This window comes from Kogia breviceps, chromosome 1, assembly GCF_026419965.1.
Source record: "Kogia breviceps isolate mKogBre1 chromosome 1, mKogBre1 haplotype 1, whole genome shotgun sequence".
NCBI classification, from domain to species: Eukaryota; Metazoa; Chordata; class Mammalia; order Artiodactyla; family Physeteridae; genus Kogia; species Kogia breviceps.
In genome coordinates, this window is record NC_081310.1 from 630,815 (window position 1) to 653,504 (window position 22,690).

At 62.7% G+C, this 22,690-nt stretch overlaps 1 protein-coding gene across 1 annotated transcript in view; it reads right to left on the reverse strand.

Moving 5' to 3' along the window:
* LGR6 (leucine rich repeat containing G protein-coupled receptor 6) overlaps positions 1–22,690 on the reverse strand; it is a 96,138-nt gene that overhangs the window by 59,285 nt on the left and 14,163 nt on the right. The window contains exons 2-4 of the mRNA XM_059059247.1: positions 11,877–11,948; positions 9,596–9,667; positions 6,226–6,297 (exon numbers count right to left, since the gene is read on the reverse strand). Of these exons, the coding sequence (XP_058915230.1) occupies positions 6,226–6,297; positions 9,596–9,667; positions 11,877–11,948 (216 nt within the window). The remainder of the gene's footprint in view (positions 1–6,225; positions 6,298–9,595; positions 9,668–11,876; positions 11,949–22,690) is intronic.

A 22,690-nucleotide genomic window follows, 5' to 3' on the forward strand; every position in this document is an offset into this window, starting at 1 on the left:
CGGGATCCCAGGGCCCAGCCCACGCGGACACTCTCCTAGTTCTCCGGAAACCAAACTGCCCGTGTCGAGACCTTCGTCACACGCGGGGGCTGCCCGCGCGCCCGCCCGCCCGCCCGCCCGCCCACCTCGAAGCAGCCTCTGCCCTACACGCGTGTGGTCATCGACTCCCGGAGCCTCGCGGAGATCCAAATACGGTAGCGTATAATCATGGGGCCCGAAATAGCCGTGCCAGGGAGGCCGTCTGCCACCTCGCGGTCCCTGGGGACCCCTCGCCGGGCCCCACAGCATGGCCGGGCTTTGGGTTCTCTCTGGCCGGCAGGCAAGTTGGGCGGCGCCGACCATACCCACCGGTTCACCTGAGAGTTCGGGGCAGCCCGGGGGCTTGTCCACGGCAGCCCGGGCATCGCCAGGGCCAGAGCCGCCCAGCCCTCCAGGCCCGCGTCCCACCTCCCGCCGGCGCCGGGCCGTGCTGGGCTGATGCCGCCCCCCCGCCCAGCGGACTCACGGGCCGCCACCCTGGCTGAGCCGCTGGTCTCCTTCTGACTCAGCGCCAGCTCTCACCCTGCTGCTCTCCGCGGGACCCCCAACGGCCCTCTGTCCCCCTCACGCCCCTGGCTGGGCTGGCTGGTTGGTGCCTCCCAAGAAGGTGCGTGGTCATCCTAACTCCCGGAACTTGTGGACGGAAGAACCGTATCTGGAAGAGTCTTTGCAGCTGTAACTAAGTTAGGGGGTCTCAAGGTGAGATCACCTGGATTATTGGGGGGGCCCTAAACCCAGTGACAAGTGTCCCGTGAGAGACACAAGCAGAGAGGAGGGGCCTCGTGAGGACGGGCGACGTGGCCACGAGGAACGCCGGCAGCCGACAGCCACGGGAGGAGGCTCTGAGGAGGACCCGCCCTGCCGACACCTTCATCTTGGCCTGCGGCCTCCAGACTGTGCAAGCGTCCGAGTCTGCTATCTGAAGCCGCCCAGGGGGGCTGGGGGGGGTCCCTTTCGTCCATAAGCGGCTCTTCCTCTTCCCCGGGCGTCAGCATCCACTGGGGTGGGGGGCTCGGGGAAACGCGACTGCGGGCCGCACCTTCAGAGGTTCTGATTCAGCGGGTGCGGGTGGGGCCTGGGAGGCCACGTCGGACAGGTTCCCAGGAGACGCCGACGCCGGTGCCCAGGGCCCCTGCCCGGAGAACCACTGCTCCACACCGTCCCTGCAGGCGGTGTGAGCCGTTCCCTGCCCGGGCCCCTGCCCCGAAGACACCGTCCTTGTCCCCGTGATGCCCTCCTCCTTCCCCCGGCGCTCAGGTCTGAGAAAACGCTTCCCCAGGGACCCCCCATGCGCAGCCGGCTCCGCCTCTACCCCCGTGGGGCGCTGCGGCCAGGCCCCCCAGCCTCCGTCGGTCAGCGGGCTGTAGCGCACACGCTGCCCTCCGCGTGGCTGGGCCGCAGCGCGGGTTCTGGCGACAGGGCGCTGAGGCTCTTCGCCGGCCGATGGTGAGGCACGAGCAGCCTCACGGCCTCTCCCGAGGAGCGTCTGGGGGCCTGATCAGCACCAGGGACCTCTGGGGATCCATGGCGATGCCCGAGTGTCAGCAGCCTGGGCTCCCCTGGCAACCGACACCGTCCACGTGTCATGGACCGAACGTTTGTGTCCCCTGAAATTCGTATGTCGAAGACCTGACCCTCTTCCGTACGACGGAACTGGGAGGCAAGGCATGTGGGAGGGGCTAGAGCCCTCACGAGTCGGGAGAAGGCTCTGCCCGCCTCTGCTCCCCAACGCGAGGGCAGCGTCCGCAGCCCGGAAGAGGCCCTCACTCACCAGAGCTCCACCACGGCCCCGAGCGCAGCCTGCCGGCCTCCAGCTGTCAGAAACGAACAACTCCTGAGCCACCCATCCCTGGCACTTTGTTACATCGGCCCAACCCCGGAATCCCAGGGTGCAGACAGACACAGGCCGAAGCAGCGTCTGTGGGCACCCTCCAGCGGGGCGTACGTTCCAAGGCCAGCCCTGGGAGGAGATGCACTGCAGACACCGTGGTCCCAGAGCCCCCGACGGCCCGCTGCCCAGGGCTCACCGTCTGCCCGCTCAGCGCCCTCACGCGGCCCCGGGGGGTGGCTCAGTGTCACGGTGCGCGCGTGGACCCTGGACCAGGCTGCCTGAGCTCCGACTCCGGCTCTGCTGCGCACTGTCTGTGTCCCTTCCACCGGGTCCCTGCACCAGCTGTGCCTCGGTTTGCTCATCTGTGACGTGGGGTGACGAGGTCAGCGGCCTAACCATCCCACGGAGCCGCAAGGTGAAGCGAGGTGTGAGTGCCGGCGGCTCACACACGGGAGGGGCCGTGAGTGCTGGTCACCACTGGTCTGGGGGCCAGCTGCGCCTCAGAGGAGGGTCAGAGATATGGAACAAGAGGGGTCTGCTCAGAAGCCCCCAGGAAGACCTGCGACCCCTGTCCTCCAAGAGCCTGTGCACTGGGTGGCACGGCTGGGCCACTTTCCTCCTCGCCCCACAGGCAGGAACCCAGGAGACGGGCGTGTTTACAGAAGGACCACCCACTGCGCCAGCCCCCAGAGACTAAGCGTGCGCGGCCGTCACAGGTGACTCGGGCACGGGCGCCCCTCCCCGCCCCTCCCCCAGCACAGGCCCCGGTGTGTCTCAGATGGCAGCTGTGCTGCTTCTGACGGGGGTCTCGGGCTAGAGTCCACACCGCCCTGGACTCGTTTCCCCGGCTCGGCCGAGAGCGGTGGTGTCATGGGGCTGCCCTTGCGGTGACGTGCTCCTCCCGGCGTGTCCAGGATGGGGCTGTTTTCTGTTTTCTCCCCTAATTGAATCCTGCCACTGGGCCTTTCTGATTCCTTCGGGCCCCACCCAGCCCAGGCCTGAGGCCTTTCTGGGCTGTTTCTCTGCTCTTCCACGGACTCCCCTGCCACCCCCGCCCTGCCTCACCCCCACCCAGTTTCTCTTTTCCCCCAGGCTCCTCTGGCTGCCGTGGTTTCTCCTGGCAGTGGCTCAAGCCTGGCGTGACACGTCTGGCACGGCCACCCTCGCCCTCCCACACCGGTCGGGGAGGAAGCACGTCTATGCAGGGGGCGGGGGGGTAATCGGGGGCCGCGTGCCTGGGCCCATCCCCTGCCTGCTCCCCCAACCCACGCCCGCCTCCTGTCCCGTGGACCACGGGACGGAACCTCCATGGACGGTCCAGGAATGCCCGTGGGAGTTCGCCCAGGGGAGGCGAGAAACAGCCTTCCCTGGGGCCCTGAGCCCCGGGGGCCTGGCTGTCGTGGACCTGCCATCCCAGGTGCCAGCTCTGACCGCGGGAGGCCCTGAGCCGCGGAGCCTCTGTTCCCTCATCTGATGGCAGAGACGGCCGCTGTCACGGGGGCACGCGAGGGAGGAATCGGATCACGCGGGCGTGACGCCACACGTGGCGCGGGCATGCGGGGCGCTCCACGGAGGCCATTCCCCGCTCCCCGCTGAGCCCGGCACTCTGGGCCTGCTGCTCCTGGACGGAGGGGCCTGAGTCAGGTGGACAGCGCCTCACTCTGATGTGACACCCACCCAACAGGACCTTCAGGTAGGGTGATGCCCCCCTTCTCCCCAGCACGTGCACACGCACGTGCTCACACACACACAGGTACACGCACACTCCGACGTCCTGAAGGCAGAGTGACCGCGCTCCATCGTATCCCAGATGCCTGGTCACCCCACCGGCACGTACCGCAAACCCAACATGTCCAAAGGGGCCTCGGCGTCCCCCTCGCCCTGTGCCTCTCCGGCTCATCCGCTGGGGCTCACGACTCACCACTCGTTCAACACGTTCTCACTAAGTCCCCGCCGCAGGCCAGGCTGTCGGTGACCGGCCTCTCTGTCCACCCAGGTGTCCAGGCCAGAGAGCGGACGGTCAATACGACTCTTCCTCTCCCTGGGCGCCCGCGTCGTCAACACCACCATCCCCAGGAGTCACGGTGGTAGTAGTAGCTCCTTTCTGTCCTACCGAGGGACACAGACACTTTCACCACCTCCCTTTTACTGAAAAAGGAGAAGCACACAGGCCAGGCAGCGGCAGGCCTTACAGGGAGTAAATGAAGGAGCTGAGACTTGAACCCAGGCAGTCTGAGCCCAGAGCCCTGGTAACCAGGCTTCTTGATATTCCCAGAGCCAGTCCGCTGCTCCGTTAGCCACTGCCCCACCTCTCCTCCGGCCCCGTCTCGTTCCCTTGGCGTAGGAGCCCGGCACCAGCTCCCCGTCTCCAGGCTGTCCTCCTCGACTGCCGCCAGGGTGATTTGCAACGATGCAAACTCCGGCTGAAGGTCCTGTGATGGCTCCCCAGGGCCTTAAGCATAAAGCCTGAATCCTGGGCAAGGTCCTCCTCCACCTCTCGTGGATTCCAGATCTCGTCCTGCTCCTGCCCTGCCCCTCAGCCCCCCGCACAGCCAGCCAAGCTCACCCCCGTGCACGTTCTCCACGCCCGCTCGGTTCCTTCCTATCTCTCAGTCTCTGCGTGTGCCCTCCTTCTGCGTGGAATGTCCTTTCCTGCCCCTTCACTCGCTTGACACTTACTAATCCTTCAAGAAGCAAAAAACTCGGCTTTTACCTCTCCAGCAAGGCCTCAGAAACGTATGAAATGAACGGGCAAGCAACAAGTTAAATGAACCACATGACAGTTGTATCCCGCACGCACGGCACAGCTGCCCCAGGCCCTCCCCACATTTGCTGCGTACCTGCTCTTCGTGAAACCCCGGGAGGTGTCGGGGGCGGGGGTAACTGCCCCCCACGGGGAGGCAGGCAGCTGGGCACACAGCCGTCAGAGACCAGCGGTTCAGACCAGAGCCAGCCGGCCGCCAGCGGTGTCTTCACAGGAACGCAAGAGGCAACGCCCTCTCGGCAGCCTCAGACGGGGGGGGGGGTGGGGGGGGCTGGGCCTGTGTCTCCGGACACCCCCCCCTCCCCCCGGCAGCAGGGGGGACGGCCACGGAGGGAGCTGGCCGTCTAGTCTCCCAGCCGCAGGGCCTCCGTGTCTCAGAAAGTGCGGGAAGTGCCTGAGGAGCCCAAGCATGTAAAAGACAAGACCCTCCGGGTCCCCAAGCACGCAGAAGACACAAGTCACAGGGAAAACATTAACCTCAAAGTAAGTGTGAAGACGTCCAGTGGAAGTCTTTTCCCCCATACAAACCTCTTTGATGCTCTGGGTGAAATGTCCCCCTCCCCCCGACCCCCCATTTCTGGCTGCCCCTACTCAGCGGGCGCCCCAGCAATAGTCTGCCCTGTGGGGGGCCCTCCTAGCCTTTGACCCTTGACCTTGGCCTCGAGGGGCTCACCGGGCTGCCTGCCCTGTTCAGCTGTGACCTGAATGGAGAGAGAGGAGGCGATGGGGTCAGAGGCCCAGCACACGCAGGGATGGAGGGGGAAATGGGGGGAGGGGGAGGATGGGGGAGCGGGGCCAACCGGCAGCTGGGGAGAGTGGGGTGTCTGGGCAGAGAGGGAGGAGACTGGCCTGGGGGTTGTGGCCCGGCCCCCTTGGCTGGCCCTCTGTGCACGGTGGGTCCTGGGGAGGGGAGGACGGGGCAGGGACCACTGCAGGGCCCACAGGCCAGGACACTGCGGCCTGGCCCTGACACCACACACTCAGCCAGCCTCAGTCTCCCCCAGTCCTGTTCCCCAGCTTTGATTCCCCCCAACTACCTATGTCCTCTCCCCTCAGACGCAGATGTGCCTGAAAACTCAGTGGGTTCAGGTGGCAGGCACTGGGCCCCACCGCGTGCACCCAACTCCTGCCCAGAGGACCACGACGCCCCCAGAGGGCAGGACAGGAACTGCAGCGTTCCCTGGCAGGCCGGACGGGTCACGGGGGCCGGGAGACGTGTGCCTGAGTTTGAACGCTCCCCCGCCACCAAAGCCCCGGGGTCGCAGCAGGCGAGCTGGGGGAGGCAGCCCCTTCCTGACGCTTCTTTAGGGCGGCGGCCTCCAATGCCCACCCAGGCTCCGCGGCAGAAGGCCAGACACCCCAGGACGGCGGCCCCGGGGCCCCACTCAGGAAGGTCCCCTCCCCACAGTCCTCCACAGGGTCCGGGTGCCTTCCTGCCCCGAGATACACACGCGCTCGTACACACGACATACGACGACGACGACAGACCCCCGAAGAAACAAAAGCCAGGAGCACGCTGTCGGGACGGGAGTGCAGGCGGAAAGGAGCGCCCAGGCCCGCCCCCAGGCCCCCCCCCCGCACCCCGACTCACAGAGACTGCAGGCTCCGCAGTTCCCACAGTGCCTCGGCGGGGATCCCTCCCAGCAGGTTGTTCTGCAGCATCCTGCGAGGGGAAGAGGCAGCTTGAAGGACCCCCACCCGCCCGCCTGCCTGCCTGCCACGCCGGGCCCAGCCTCAGAGCCGAGCCCTGTCCCACACTTCCCCGGCTGGAGGCCCAGGGCGTTGTGCACAGGGCTGGGAGAGTGCCTCAGAGGGACTCTGGGGAAAAGGCCGGGCTGGAGAGGACCCTTTGAAGCAGAGGAGACACGGCCGGGGAGCAGAACGCGGGATCCTCTGGCCGTCTGCTCTGGAAAGACGTGGGCAAATGCACGATTTCCTCCCCAGGCCTCAGTTTCTCCGTCTGCAGCCGAGAGCCCGGGGTTTCTTCGGGGAAGGGGGGGATGCGCAGGGCCCGGGCAAGTCCGTCTTTGTGGTGTGCGTGTCTACAGAGACAGCGTGAGGCACCCAGATCGGAGTGTCGGCACCACGTGGTGACGCCATCACACATGACCCCACAAAGGCAGGGACATGCCAGCCAGGGGCACGATCCGCTAGGGAGGCTGCCCTCCTGGACCCGCGCGGCAGTGAGTCAGAGAGCGAGAAGGAGAGAAACTGGGGTCTGGGGCCTTCAGGTGGCACTGCTGACCCCAGCCAACCCGGCCACCAGAGCTGTGCTCAGAAAATTGTGAGGGGGCCACTCCAGGGCCTCGGGGAGTCCCTGAAGCCTCAGGGCCCTGGGCAAGGGTCCTGCCCGCCCGGCCCTAAGGGAGGACCTGGGTGGCCGCTGCCACTGGAACGTCCTTCCCTGCTGGCCTCTGGAGAGGAGAAGGGTGCACGTGGGGCGGCCCCCCCGGGGGGTCAGGGAAGAGCCGAGGGCAGGAAGGAAGGAAGCTGCCCCACCCTGACCGCACACCCGTCGGGCCCTCCTGGGCCAGGTACAGCCCCAGGAACAGCACCTATTGCAGGATGGGCTGCTCTGGAACTGGGGGGGGCCTCCAGGGAGACCTACTGCGTGCCAGGCATGCCGTCCACCCCCTCTCTAGGCATTACCCCACGCGGGAGCTCTGGCCACATCTGCACCTCACCTGTCCCGATGGGCACAGGGCAGGTGCCCTCAGAGCTCCAGGCATCTCCCCACACACCTGGACCAGAAAGAACTGTGGCTTCCCTGAGGGGGGGGCGGGGGGGGCAGTGTGTCTGTGCTCTCAGCCTTCAGGACTCTGCAGGACAGGGATCCCCACGAACGGTTGTGGGAAAAGGCACGGGGCAGGGGCTGACCCTCGTGACCCAAGCCTGGCCAGAGCCTTGGAGGACCAGCGCAGGAAGGCGGGGACCCTAGGAGTAAGACTTCCAGGTCAGCTGTGGGGTGGGCGGGGGGGACAGGGGAGGGGCTCTGCCACAGCCGCTTGGAGAGGATCGGAGAGGGAACCCCCCGTTTTGGTCCTTCGCCTCCGGAAGGGCAAGGGGGAGGCGGAGTGTCCTGCAGGGACAGCCAGGCCTCACCCACCAGAAGGAAGAGGAAGTTCAGACGGGGGCCCCTGGAGCAGCTAAAGGGACCGCCTCCCAGCACAAAAAGAGGTTACTGTGCTGATGGCGGGCTTCACTGCTCTATTTTTCTCACAGGTCTGAAAACAAGTAAGGGAAGGCACTGCAGAAGAAGAAACCGTGGCGGACGCCAGGAAGAACTTCTTGCCCAGATGCAGGTGGAATCCCTGATGTGAAGACACCCAGTGGGCAGGCACCATCCCCCGAGACCACCCACCATCCCTGAAGCAGAGAAGTGGACACGAAGGCTCTGGGGAACTGGGGTGTCCTCGGGGGGCAGCTGCCGCCCGACCCGCTAGGCCGCACCATGTCCAGGGGGCGGGGCTGCGGCTTCCGGGAGGCTTTGATTAATTGCCTGACCCAGGCGAAGAAGAAAGAGGCTCAACCCTAAGCTGGGGGCTTAGGAACGGGAAGCGAGTCTCACATCTTCTGAAGGCCCAGCAGACAGATCCTCTGCTCACCGATCTGGCTGCAGGTCTGGGCCTGCCGCTGGGCACGGACGCGCCACCACGCAGGCCGCCTGGGCCACGTCTGGCTCCGGGCGCCTCCCCACCCCCGGTAAGTGATGCTGGCGGGAGTGGGACAGACAGACTGAGAGAAGAGGCAGGAAGGACTGAGGGCCAGCAGGATGGGAGAGCAGGGTCTGCAGCAGAGCGGAAGGAAGGAGGGACAGGGGACAGAGGCAGAGTGCCCACGGGCAGAGAGGGAGTAGGGCAGCACGAGAGGCCAGAGTCAGACAACGTGGAGAAAGGAGAACGCCTGGAGGTGGTCTGGGGGCTGCCGACAGGCTGGAAGCCTGAAGCTCACAGGCCAAGTGGGCAGGGCCACCGCCAGCCCATTGACAACTTGGAGCAAATTAGAAAGATATTCCTTTCTAGATGGAAGTAGCCCCAAGGCGGGCACAGGGCTAGATTTCAGCCCCTTCTCACCCTTCAGGCGACAGTCTTGTGCAGTGAACAACCTGCTCAACTGTACAAAGAACACCTGCAGGTCAAGTCAGGGCTGAGGGGGCAGGAGAGCATGGGAGCGGCTCACCACTTTAGGGAAATTTCAGATGCTCCAGGATCAGCCCCCGGGCTCCTCCTCTTCTTCCCAAGCCAGTCCCTGATCCACCCTCAGACCCCCCGCATCCCCTTCTCCCATCTCCTTGCACCCACACTCATCACAAGAGCAGGAGTGGGCCCCGGGGAGGACAGTCGAGTTGGGACAAGGTGAGCTGTGGACTGGGGCTGGGGAGAGGGCGTCGGAGCGGCCCCTTCTGTCCAATGGGCTGTGGGCTCCATGCAAGAGAATAACACAAGGTCCTGTTCAATTCTCACCTTCCTTTTGCTTCAGGGACAGAGATGCCTAGGGACTGGAGGAGGGGAAATGTTTGCAGAGAGAATGGGACTCAGTGCTGTAGCCAGAGACCAAGGCTGGGGCTCGAGAGGAAGGGGGTCCAGAGAAACCAGCAGAGATTCCTCCTCTCCAGAAACTGCCCTACCCTCCCAGCATGAGAGGTCCAGGGGGCACGTGGGTCTGAATCTGACCTTGACCCTCAAAGACCTGTGCTAACGGGCACTATTCGCGTTACAGAAAGGAGAGGAGATCACTTCCCTACATTGTGGCCTAGGCATCAGGTGCTGTTATACGTTTGTTTACAAATCACAAAGTTTGTTACAGACAAGGCGAAAGCAAAGACATGGAAATAATTACAATGAAAAGTGAAGATAAGGAAACGAGCAAGCCAGTGGCAAATCAAGACACAGGTTACAAAACTTCCATTTGACCAGGGTTCCCCAGGCTGTATCACCATGTAAAGTGGGACTTAGACTTACAGGATTTTCAGGCTGTAGAGACCAGAGAACGCCTGTCCCGGGATGTGCGAGAGGCGATTTCCAGAGAGACGCCTGCAAGTCAGAGAGAAGGGCTGGGGGGTGATGCTGGCAGGGAGCCAGGCGGGGCGGTAGCCCTGGGTCAGCATCCTGGGACGTGGAAGGGAGGCTGCTGGTGTAACTGCACTGCCAACTGCACAATGACCCCGCAGGGGGCCCACTAGGACCCCCAGCCTTCAGAGGAGGAAACCGAAGCTTGGGTCACAAAGGGTGCCTGGTGTCTCCCTGGACCCGACTGCCACCAGGCCCACGTCCACCACGTCCACCCACAGCACTGAACTGCTTACCCACCATCCCCCTGCGCTGTCTCCCGTCACCAGCGGAGTTAGATCAGACGGGTGTGTCTGCGTCTCCCTGTGCCCTAAACTACACAGACAACCCCACTAGTCCAGGGGGCAGGAAACGGGGTGTCGAAATTAGTCTAACCCTGTGGTCTAATTAAGCGTTTCCACGTCTGTCATGGGTGACCATCGACTCTAAGAGGAGCAAACAGGACGGAATACGCTGGTGCATGTCCTCGGTGCTAAGCCTGGCGGGGCAGGGTCTGCTGAGGACGGGGCAGGGTCTCTTAGGCATCCCTGGGCACATCCGTTCTCACTGAGAGGCCTGCCGACTGCCCACGTGGAAATCGTGCTGACGCAGCTCAGAAGCTATGTTTAAAAAAATCTCTCTCTCCTAGGGGACTTGCAGGGCGGTCAGGTGATTAGGACTCTGTGTTTCCACTGCAGGGGGCGCAGGTTCGATCCCTGGTCGGGGAACTAAGATCCCTCATGCAGCGTGGTACAGCCAATAAACACACACGTGTACACACACACACACACACACACACACACAGACGCACACACACTGAGTCTTTTAATTTGACATTTGTTGTTTAAAAGAAAAACACATGGACAGGCATCGTGGCCTTTGGGGTTACTAGCTTGGGTTCCCTAGGTGGGCATCTTGCCTCTAAAACAGGCCCCGCCCCTCTCGGGGGTGGAGGATGGAGGACCAGCAGCCCCCGGGGCCCCGGCTGTGCCCGTGTCACCGGCCCAGAGCCTAGGCCTTGCTCCTGCTTTTCATTCCCCCCAAGCTGGCTCCCTCCACCTCCACAGCCCCTCTGCCGCCTCTCACTCGGTCCCTTCCTTTGAGAACAGCCTTCAGATCCCTCCCTGGAGGGCGTCCCCACCCACCCTGCCCACTCCCTGACGTGGCCCGGGTGCCCACGCCAGGCGCCCTCTCGTGTGCTCCGGGCAGACTGAGTGCACCCTTGGGCGGCCGTGCCTAGGGCCAGGGGGAGGGGGGCTGTGCGGGAGGAGCAGGTCAGGGCCAGGAGCCCCCAGTCTGAGAGTTTAAGCAGAGCCGGCAGAGCCCCAGGATCGGCGGTGACGCCCTAACAAGAACCAGCAGGCTGGGGGTCGGGCGAGGAGGGGGCAGGGCTGGGAGCAGGTGGCCTGGCTACCTGCGGGGGACAGCGGGCACTCTGGCCGAGGAGAAGACTCTCCCACGGGAGGCGCTGGAGCACGAGGCCGGCCTGTGGGGGTGCAGGCCGTGGGGAGGGATCAACCACGGAGGACTTCCTAAAGGAAGTGTCTCCACTCTGACAGAGTGGAGACAGGGATGGTGGGCCTGCTGGGCGGGAGGGGTAATCTGCTCAGATGCGAGCGGGCTCTGCGGACGGGCAGGGGGGCGGACCTCCCTGGAGCAAAGCTGGCCGGGTGGGCTTGGGCCGGGTGAGGGAGGGTCCTCGAAGCAGCTCCTTTGGATTGTGGGGAGCCTGAGGAGGCCATGGAGCTGGTAAGAGGCACCGTGACACGGGCAGAGTGTGTCAGAGAGGAGGTAGGTGACCTGTCCTTAGGGGCTGCGGCTGCCCCGGGGGAGGGGAGGGGACGTCAGGGCAGCAGCAGCAGGGCTAGGTACGGGGGACCTTCAGAGAAAGAGCCACCAGGACGTGGGGAGGGGCCGGTGGCCGGACACAGGGGGCAAGGGCAGGTCAAGGACGACCCCAGGGAGAGCAGCAGCGCTGACAGAAAGCCGTTCGGCTTCAGGGAAGGAGAGGTTGGATGTCCGAGTTCCTCCGTCCCCACTGCCCCCCTCGGGCCCACACCTGGGCAGGTGGGGCTGACCCCGCTCAGAACAGCTCCCCAAGGCCGTTTCCGCTGGCTCCACCTGGCCCCCTGGGGGCCCCCGGTGCCCTGTGTCAGAGGTCACAGCGCCCGCCTCCAGCCCCCCATCTACTCACAGCTCCTCCAGGAGGCGCAGGTTGAGGAAGAGGCCGGGCCGGAGCTCCGTGAGGTTGTTCATGCTCAGGTCTCTGCGGGAGAGAAGGGAGCGGGCGGGCTGTGAGCTGCGTCCTCCCCGGGCCGTGCTCCCCGTGGCTCCTCCTGCGCCTCCCTCCTCCCCGCTCCCTCAGCGGGACGGGCTGTGATGAGGGCCACAGAGGAAGCCGACCCCGTCGGGGACAGGCCAGAGAAGAAGTCAGAGCAGGACAGGGCCAATCAACACGCAGGATCCCTTGTGGACATTTTACCCGAGACCGCCGCCATCCCGTGGGCTCCTGGAATCAGCCCCCGACTCACCAGGGGGTTGCCTTTTACTCAGCCCCTGAGCCCACGGGATTCCACAGCCCTCTGAGGCCCGCAGGCTCTCCCCCAACCCCACCAGGTTCCTTCTACTTTTCTCCAACCCGAGGGCCTGGCCCCTGGTACATCCCCGAGGATGCTTGATTCCTGAGGTGTCCCACCTTAGACCAGTCTCGCCTTCCCACATCATCTGAGAGACCCTGAGGGTGGTTTCTGTGTCACTGCCCTCCAAGATACCCTGCACACAAAGGAATCACAATACTGTGATTGTGTAACAGCTGGTGTTTACTGGAGGCCCACCTTGTGTCAGGCCCAGGCTAACCTTTATCCAAATACAGTAAGTCCCCTACGTACGAACCTTCACAGATGCGAACGTGCGTTCGCGTGTCCAGTCGTATAGGTTAGTTCATGCATCTAGTTCACGCGTTGTCACGCGCGTGCATCCTCTACAAGTGGTTGTATTTTGGGGTACTTTGCAGTGCTGTATAGAGTACAGTAGTACAGTACCTTTATTTCAAGCCCAGGATGTCTGAAAGCAAGCGTAAAAGCAGCGGTGATGTAGCTGGTACTGCTAAGAAGCGCCAAGCGATAATGATGGAAACGAAAGTGAAAATAATTGAGAGAGTGGAGAGAGGCAAAAAGATGTCAGACAGCGCTCATTCTTATAACATGAATCATTCAATCATTGGCACGAATCTAAAGAACAAGGACAAGATCATGGAACGTGTGAAGTCTGCTGTGCCGACGAGGTTGACAAAATATCGAAGAAGCGTGGAAAAGTGGTGGAGGAGATGGAGAAACTTCTCAGCGTGCAGATGCAAGACCAACATCAGCGCTGAGTCCTGCTCAGCTTAATGCTGATTCAAGAGAAAGCTAAAGGCCTTTATGAAGACTTGAAGAAACACGGAAAAGAATCAGAGGGCACATCTTTTAATGTCAGCCATGGCTGGTTTCATCGGTTCAAGGCTAGAGCCAAATTTCACAATGTAAAAGTAAGTGGAGAGGCAGCACGTGCATATAGGGTAGATGTCCAGGAACTTCCGGAAACACTTTAAGAAATGATTGATGATGCTGTGTATTTACCCGACCAGGTTTTTAATGTGGATGAGACACAACTGTACTGGAAGATGCCAGACCAAAATTACATCAGTAAGGAGGAAAAGTTGATGCCGGGCTGTAAAACAGCAAAGGATAGGCTAACTGTTGTTTCGTGGCAATGCTTCTGGTGAATTGAAGCTGAAGCCTCTCTTAGTTTATCATTCAGAGAACCCAAGAACCCTTAAAAACATAGCCAAGGGCTCTCTTCCTGTTGTGTGGAAGCATAACCCTGAATCCTGGATTGCACAGGCCACGTTCCAGGACTGCTTTTACCACCACTTTATCCCAGATGTAGAGAAATATCGCTTGGAGAAGGACATTCCAGCAAAACATTCTTTTGCTGCTCGACAATGCTCTGGGCCATCCCCCATCCACGAATGACTTTCATCTCAACGTCAAAGTAGTGCATCTGCCACCGAATACTACATTGCTCATTCAACCTATGGACCAGGGAGTTAAAGTGACTTTCAAGAAATATTACTTATGTCCCACTTTTTGTCAGGCAGTGAAGGTAAGTGACAAATCAGGAACAACCTAGGGACAACTTTGGAAGGACTATAACATCCACAAGACCATAAAAAACACTGACTTTGCACGGTGTGAGGGTATGGTGGGCACCGTGGATGGAGTTTGGAAGAAACTTTGCCCACAGTTTGTTCGTGATTTTTGTGGATTTGAGAAGGTAGATCAGAAGTCTGAAGAGGTCTTCAGCAACGTAGTGACCCACAGCGAGAAGCTGCAGCTAGATCTGCAAGAGGACGACTTCATTGAACTCCTTGCTGTGCAACATGAGGAGCTTGCTGATGGAATTGGAGGTCCAGAGAAAGGATGAAGAGGGACAGGAGGAAGACGAGGTAACAGAAGAACTGAAGAGATTCACAACACAGAGAATGGCAACGGAATCTTCTTTATTTGAGGAAGCACTGTTCGTTTTTGAGGTATAGGACCCGAACCTAGAATGGTACCCAAAGGTGGCAACCATTCAGAATGCAATCCAGTGCTACGCTACCTTGTCACCTATGATGAGAAAAAAGGAACTACTACCCAGACATCGCTGGATCGTTTTTTCAAGAGGGTGGATAGAACTGAATCCAGCAAGGAACCAGAACCTGTGCCATCAACGTCAGGCGTGAGTGACATGGCAGCTTGCCCTCCGTCTCCTACTGCTGACGATCCTCCACCTCTACCATCGCCCACCTCCTCTGCCTCCTCAGGTCAGTAACTGTTCCTGCCTGTTCCCTCGATGCCAGCCTCTGTGTGCCAGCTGCTGTGCTGGACTGCTGGACTTTTCAAGGGACTGTACCGTAAGATTAAAAATGTTTTCTTTATTTTTTGTGTTTGTTATTTACGTATTGTTTGTGTGTAAAGTATTACAAACCTATTACGGTACAGTACTCCAGAGCCGGTTGTGTAAGTCGGGTCCCCAGGCTAACTTTGTTGGACTTACAGACAAATAGGACTTACAGACGCGCTCTCGCAACTGAAGCCGTTCGTGTGGAGGGGACTCACTCTAATCGCATTTAATTCTCACAACAACCCCAACGTGGATTCCAATGTTACCTCCACTTTACCCTCATGAAAGCAAAGAGGAAAATGCTGAGCATCTCTAATTTGAATAAAATTAAATCTACTTTCAAGGGAAAAAAAAAAAAGAAAGAAAGCGAAGAGGAAAAGAGCTCTGAGGTCAACTCTCTCCTTGGTTTACCTGCCAGACCTCAGGCTCTTTCTTAACCACTCTGACCCTTGGTCTCCTCATCCGTAAAAACGGTTGAACACCACCAAACTCCTAGGGTCCTCGTAAGGATTAAACGAGCCCGGGCTTACAGACCGCCCAACAGTGCCCACACATCAGTCCTGTCCCTCGGTGACCCGTGGGAAAGCGTCCCAGCCCAGCAGGCCGGGAGCAGGCTGAAGGGGTGACCTTAGGCTGCTGCTCCTGCCCTGCCCCAGCGTTTCCCTCCCGCTCTGCGCCAGGGAGCAGCGACGCTCGGGCTGCACGTGTGCGTCTCATACACTTGGGATCCCTCCTGTCTCAGGCTCCTAACAGCTGCTTCTCACCTCCCCCAGCTCCCGCCAGCCTGAGGGCACAGGGTGGACCCAGACCGGCCCTCCGTGTGGCCGGGCACCCCCCGCTGGCCTTCCTGCAGCTCCCTCCTCCCCAGGGGTACACTTTCCCTGCAAACCCCAGGGTCTCCATTTTGCACAAGAAACGCGTGTGACGTGTGTGCTGGAGATAGGGTGGGGGTCAGGGGCTCGGGGCCCAGCTCCAACCTATGAAAAGGCTCTTCAGGCTCCGGTGTTTTATCTCCGGTGAAGCCTGGCCTCTGGACGCTACGTGCTCTGAGAAGGGAAGACATCGGGGGCAGGTAGAACCAAGGAACCAGCAGGCTCCCGTCCTGCCCCACATGAGGACCGAAGGGCCGTTCCGGGCCGGGCCATCCAGAAGGAGGGCCAGGCGAGCTGTGGCTGCTTGGCTGGCGGCCGCAGAGCCACAGGGCACGCGGGACGGTGAGGGCACGGGAGCCCAGGCCACTCACCCTCCTGCCTGGCCCCGGGCCCGGCGCACGATCAGCCCGGCAGGAAGGCGTGAGGAGCCACAAAAGCAGGTACCTCTGAACACGTACCCCGAGTATCTCTGGACGTGTCTCCACAGGCGCTCGCGGGCATGTGACTCAGGCCCCACCACTCAGCCGTCGCCCGGGGGGCTGCACCTCAGAGGCTGTGATGTGGCTCCATGGCCCCCCCAGCCCCCACCCCCGACGAGCAGCCTCATTGTTCTCCTTAGGGAGGAGGGGGCCTGCACCCCGCCCGCCCCACATCCTGCCCGGGACAGCGCCCAGCCCAGCAAGCTGCAGGGCTCCGTGAGGGCCAGGAGGGGGGGTCCGTCGGCACTGCAGGAAAGGACTGGGGCTGGCACCAAGGAAAGGGGGGCGGAGGAAGACGCGGAGCCGCGGAGGGAGACGCAGACGCGGCTCCAGGCCCAGCCGCCGGCCTTGGGGCCCAGGGGGCCGGCACGCGGGCCGCGGGAGGAACCTGCCCTCGGGAGTTCTGACCCGGGAGTCCGGTGAAGGTGGCGGTCCTGGGAGAGGTCACCCCGGGCGCCCAGGCATCCTCGCCCGGACCAGGACAGGGAGAGGGGCGCGGGCCGCGCGAACGTGTAAGCACTGCGAGGGTCAGGACTCGTGAGCCCCTGCAGCGCCCGTCTTGCGAGGCACTGGGCATGCGTATCACGGGAGGGCACGTGTGTGTGTTTGTACACGTGCAAGTTTGGGTTGTATTCATGAAAGTCACAAGCATTCTCCAAGTATCCACACATTATCAAGACAGAATCTCTCTGGAAGAAACTCACCCAGCTCGCGCCCGCGGGTGGAACTCTTTTCGGCTGTGACCTTGGGCGAGCGGAGCTCCGCCCCTGGCCGGCAGGGCGCGGGCTGCTCGGGGGGCTGCTTGGGGCCCAGCTTGTGGGTGAGCTGGACACGGACGCCTGCCCTCGAACTCTGCCCCACCGCTGTCGCCCTGTGAGCACGGCCGACGCGCGCACTCGCACGCACGTGCGTATGCGTGCGCACGCACACACGCGCATGCGTGCGCGCGCGCACGCAACTGCTCTCCAGGACGGGCTTTGTGAGTGCCTGACCAGCACAGTTACACAGAGAGGCCCACTCGGAAGGGCACGCTTGGTTTAAGTCTGAACACTTCTGGACGCGAGGCACCATGTTTCGTGGTGGGCACTGCCCGCTGCATCTCTCAACTGCAGGGGCGAGAGGCTGGGTTGCAGCCCCACCCCGAGACCTCTTCCCAGCAGCCCTTGGGGCACCCAGAGGGGCTCTGTGTGCTGGGCTGGACACAGCCATGGGCAGGGGACAGAGAGGATCGATGAGCGAGGCTGGCAGCCCGAGCACAGGAAGCGTTCTCAGAGCTCGACCCTGTGTAGCACGTGGACCACCAAGGAAGCCAGGAGAGGCTGTGTCGCCGTGGAGACCAGGAAGATGCTGGGGAACTGAGGGGCGGAGAGCAGCAAGACCCAAACCTGGACGGGGTGGGGGGTAGTAGGAGACCCGCCCCCAGGGCCATCTGGCTGACACCCAAGGGCCCTGGGGGATTTGTTCTGTTTGCATTTTTCCTCTAAGAGGGAGAAACAGCAGACAGCAAAGCCCCTGGGTCCTGCTGGGTGGGCCTGGGAGGACTATCCCCGCTGGTTGGGAGAGAGACCAGGAAGCAGGGCCCATCTCTAGAGCCAAGTAAAGAGCGGCCAGAGTGACCGGGAGATGAGCCCCTGTCCCCAGGCGTGGCTGTGCCCCAAGGCCACCTCTGTGAGGCCCTCCCAGCACCCCCCCACCCCACCCCCACCCCACCCCCACCCCCGCCAACCCTGGCAGAGCTGAGCAGCAGTCCTGCGTCCTATGCGGTTTTGTTCGAGCTCCCGCCGGGGCGTTAGCTGGGCTCCTGCCGTGTGCCTGGTGCTGCCCTGCCCCCATCAGCACCCAGCACAGCACTGATGAGCCCGCGGGCCTGGCCCTGCCGCGTGACACCGCCCGGCCTCTACCTTCCCATCTGTGAAATAGGCATCTCAATGTACTTGCCTCACAGGGGTTGGAATGAGAATTACATGAGTCCTTAAACCGTACAAGTCAGTAAAATAAACTCAGGGCTCGCTCAGCATGCCTTCTTATTAATGTCCTCACCAGCTGAATTATGATTATCAGGACACAAGGCCCCATGTGGCCAGGAGCTCCCTCAAGGCAAGGACTTACTCTCAGTGCCCTCTGCAGCCCCCAGGCCTGGGGGTACCTGGCACACAGGGGCTGCACTACACACCGAGTGAGTGACCACAGCCTTGCCCGGCCTCTGCGCCTGTGGCTGGCAGCCCTGGCACGCAGAGGACACTGGCTGACCTCCTGTGTCACTAAGAGGCAGGTGACAGGAGAGAGGGCTCAGATCTGGGGTCAGGGGCCTGGTCCAGTCAGACCCACGTCACCCTCCCTTCCAACCCCCCAGGTTGCTGCTTTCCTCGCCGATGGGCGGCTGTGGGCTCCAAGTGGCGGGCTGGGGGGACACGGACGGCGCGGGGCCAGCCCCAGGCCCAAGTTCACAGTGTTGCTGGGGAGGGTAGTTTATCACAGAGTGACGAACCCCGCATTTGTACCCTGCTCCCTGGTCACCAACTGCTTCCGCCGCCGCTCTCCCCGTTGCGTTCTAAACTGTCCGTCCGGACTCAGAAGGGGGAGGGCAGAGAGAGATGGCTCTGGGGGTCAGAAAGGGGGGTACGTGGGACGCAGGCGGGTCTGGAACGGAATGCGCCGAAGACGGGGGGCTCGCCGCGCGCACGGGCCGGCCGAACGCCTTGGGGCTTCTGCATCCCTGCCCGCTTTGCAGTGCTGGCAGCATCTGCCAGTTACTGTGGCTGCCCAGAACCCCTGCACTTCCAGACTCCCCTGAATGGCATCTGTGTTCCTTCAGTCAAGAGGAGAGACAGACACAGAGGGGGACCCAGCCCCCGAGGCCCCACGCCAGCTGATGGAATGGGGGCTAGAATTGTGTCTCCTGAAACCAACGCCTGGACGGCGCGTCTTCCTCCGTCAGCTGACTCCTTATCAGGGGGACCGGTACTGGCTGTCTTCTTGGAGGCTCCTAACTGGTTGACACAGAGTTCTCTCAGATTTCTGCAATTTTCACAAATTTCCCAACAAAGGAGTGGCTCCAACCAGGGAAAAGCATCCACCATCACACACACAACAGCACAACCTCAGGCTCACAGGCCTTGCACAAACCCCTGTGTGAGAACAACACTCGTTTTAAATTGAAGGGCTGGGCTTCCCTGGTGCCGCAGTGGTTGAGAGTCCGCCTGCCGATGCAGGGGACGCGGGTTCGAGCCCCGGTCCGGGAAGATCCCACGTGCCGCGGAGCGGCTGGGCCCGTGAGCCGTGGCTGCTGAGCCTGCACGTCCGGAGCCTGTGCTCCGCAGCGGGAGAGGCCACAACAGTGAGAGGCCCGCGTACCGCAAAATAAATAAAAATTTAAAAAAAATAAATTGAAGGGCTACTGCTTGATTCTGCCCTGTCTTGGCTCCCCTCTTTGTAAGGACATCTCCAGCCTGGCTGGGGGGCCGGAGGGCTTGAGAAGGGGGCAGGCGGCGTGGGGGATGGGAAGACAGACGCCGACGGGGAGGGCTGGCACCTGACTCGGGGGTCACTGGGGTCCCCACGGTTTCTAAGCCAAGGCCAGGCTTGTGCAGGTCAGAGGGAACCAGGGAGAGATGGGAAACCCAGAGCGCCTGTCCGGTGACCCGGTCAATTCAGGCGGGGGGGGGGGGGGATGCACGAAGCAAGGGAAGGTGACATTCCTAAACATCGCGTGAGAGGGGAAAGGTAGGGGTTTGTAGCCCCGGGCTGTAAGACCACAGGAGACGGAACGTGGCTCACGGTATCCTGATCTTTCATCTATGGATTTGTCTCCTCGAGCTGATGGGGCGGTGAAAGGAGACCAAGGCCAGGAGAGATGTCTCCCACTCAAGGATGCTGCATTCGGGAAATGGCGGTTTGGCACCAACTTCAGGCCAAACCCTTGTTTCCACCTTCCACTTCTTAGAAAAGGGAAAGGCCCAGGTGGAACACCAGGTCGAGGGTGTGGGTGTCCGGGTGGGGTGAGGGAGGGCAGCCTCGGAGGTGGAGAGGGTCCCGGGCCTGCCCTGACCCTCAGCCCTGCGGGGGAACCCCTTTGTTGGGGAGTCGGCCGCCTCAGGCTAAGGGGACTCGGCTGCTCTGCCAGGCAATGTGGCCGAGCTGGGGTGGTCCCAGAGCCCCCGCCCTGATCCGAGGTCTTTCCCCTGCCCCGGTGATCGGTCCTAACCCTCGGAGCCACGCCGTGCGGGCCGGCCCTCCACCGAGCCCAGAGCAGGCGAAGACACCGCAGAGCGGAGGTGGGACGGGCCGCCTGTGTGTCTGCTTCCCCGGCGGGGGTCCCTGCTGCCCGCCCAGCCGAGCCCCCCACGCGGAGAGGCCGGAGGGCGGTGCTGGGCCCGGTCAGGGCTGCTGCGTGCAGCCCACGAGCACAACAGGCCAGAGGCTCTGGGAGCCGCGCGGCTGGCTCTGCCCCTCTCCTCTGGAGATGGTCCAGACCTTCACCGCCCGTACTGACTGTTCACATTTCAAGTCACTGAAAGTAAATCAGAGTAAAAATTCGGTTCCTCGGCTGCACTGGCCACATGTGGCCACGACGTGCGTGTCCTTGGTGTCCTATCAGCAGCACCCGGACGGCCCTGCGGTCGGCCTGGACCCTTTCCCTCCCGGCTCTGCCGCCCGCCAGCCGTGTGACACGGGGCAAGTGACGTCGCCTCTCTCTGCCGCGGCCCCGCCCCGGTAAGAGCACTTGGCCAGCATCTGGCGCTCGGTGACCAACCCGCCGCCAGGGCTGCGGCTCACCGCGGCCCAGCTCGCGTGCCTCCGCCCTCCGGCCCCTCACGCCATCGCCGGCCGTGTGTCATTCAACCAGCATTTATTAAGCGCCTACTGAACACCAGGCACTGCGCCAGGGGCTGGGCTGCCGGGCCCAACAACGCGGGGTCCCTGCCCTCCGAGCCCAGCCAGGTGGGACAGCGACCAAGGTGGGCGGCGACAAGGGCTGGGCCCGGGGCTGGATGTTGCACGCCTGGGACTGACCTCTGACCTCTGCGGGCTCCGCAGAGACTGTCATCGCCCGGCGGGGCTGGTCCCCACTCGGCGGCGGCCAGGCACCGTCCTCATCACACACGGCATCGTCACACACGGCATCGAGGGCCGTCTCCTGCGCAGCGCAGAGGGGCGCGCTCCCCACACGGCGGCCCTGGCTCGGATCGACCTGGAGCCGAGGGTCCAAAGCAACTGCTCCGGGACTCGGTCCCGCCAGGCTCAGTGCCCTCCACTCAGCAGCGTCCCGGCAGCCCTGCTCGGAGCCCTGCTCCTCCGCCCCGGGGCGTTGAGGCGCGAGGGCAGGGGTTCTGTCCTCCCTGTGGGCCTGGAGCCCCTCAGAGAGGAGGGCGGGGACGTCCCAGGGGACCAGAGCCCCCCAAGGGCGCCCAGGAGCAGGGAGCGGGGGCCACGGCCGGAGGCGGAGCTGCCCGCAGCCAGCCCTGGCCCTGTGTGTTCGGTGAAGCTCTGTCCTGCGGCCTTTATTGCACCAGATAGAGAGGCGGCTGTGCCTGCGGGAAAACGGGCGTGCGCCCTCTACTCAGAGTCGCCCCCCACCCAGCGGGAAGCCTTCCTCTCGCCTCAGGACCCCTTGCCCCCTCCTCATCCCCGAAGCTGCCCTGGCCCAGCCGCCACCCTCGCCCAGCCTCGCCCATCACGGCCAGAAGGTGCTCTCGACTCCCAGCTTGGATGTAGCGGGAAAGAGCGGACGCTGGACGTTCAGAGCGTCTAAGAGCCACCTTTGCTGGGACGGACCCGCTGTACAGACGCGGCTCAGGAAAGCAAGGCCGCTCCGAGGCCACCGTCCCGGGTCCGACCCCCTCCGTTTGGGTGCCTTCTGGCGGCTCTGGCACATCCTAGGCCTCATTTAGTCTAATCCTTTTATCAGGCCGGGAGTGAAGGCTTCTTTATTCCCTTTTAAGTGAAGAAAGGGAGACTTGGAAATATCAAGTTACTGCCCGTCTAGTCCCAGTAAGTGGCAGAGCCAACCTCGCGGGGTGGGTTCTGTCGAGCCCAGCTGGGTCCCAGCCCGCCGAGGCTGAAAGGCGTGGCAGTGGGGTGGCAGCTCGGGAACAAAGGAGGGGATTAAGGGGAGAGAGGAGGGCCTCTGTGTCCCGCTCCCCCCCCCACCCCGCTGCCAGGGCCGGTGGGACTTTCCGGAGCCCGGCCCCCTCCTCCAAGTTCACCCCGTCGGCGGCGCACCCTGCTGTCTCCGCCCAGGGAGGTCCCGCCTGCCTGCCGAGCCTCACGTGTCCCTCCCGTCGGCTCCTGAGGCCCCGATGCCTGGTCCCGGGCCGTCTCCTGCCACGTTCTGCGCTGCTGGTCACCTGTCCGCCGCCTTTGTCCTCCCGCCCTCTCCCGCAGCCCCACCTGTCTGGCTCACGGACTTGTAGGGAGACTGAACCGCGGTCTCCACTAGCGCCCCCGCCCAGGGAGGAGGCCTGCCTGAGGTCCAGCCCTGCTCCCTCGTGCCGCGGCTGCACTGTCCGTCTCCCCGGGGTAAAGCGGTCTGTGGGCTCTGGGGCCAGACTGCCGGCTCTGACCTCGGCCCGACCACCTCCCAGCTGCTTGATGTCAGCAAGTTGCTTTTCCTCTCTGCGCCTTAGTTTCTGCACCTACAGATGTTGTTCGATGGCCCCTCTTCAGGGAATCGCTATGCAGGGGCTCAGCCCTGCCCACCGGGCCCGCAGCATCCCGCCCTCACCAGCATT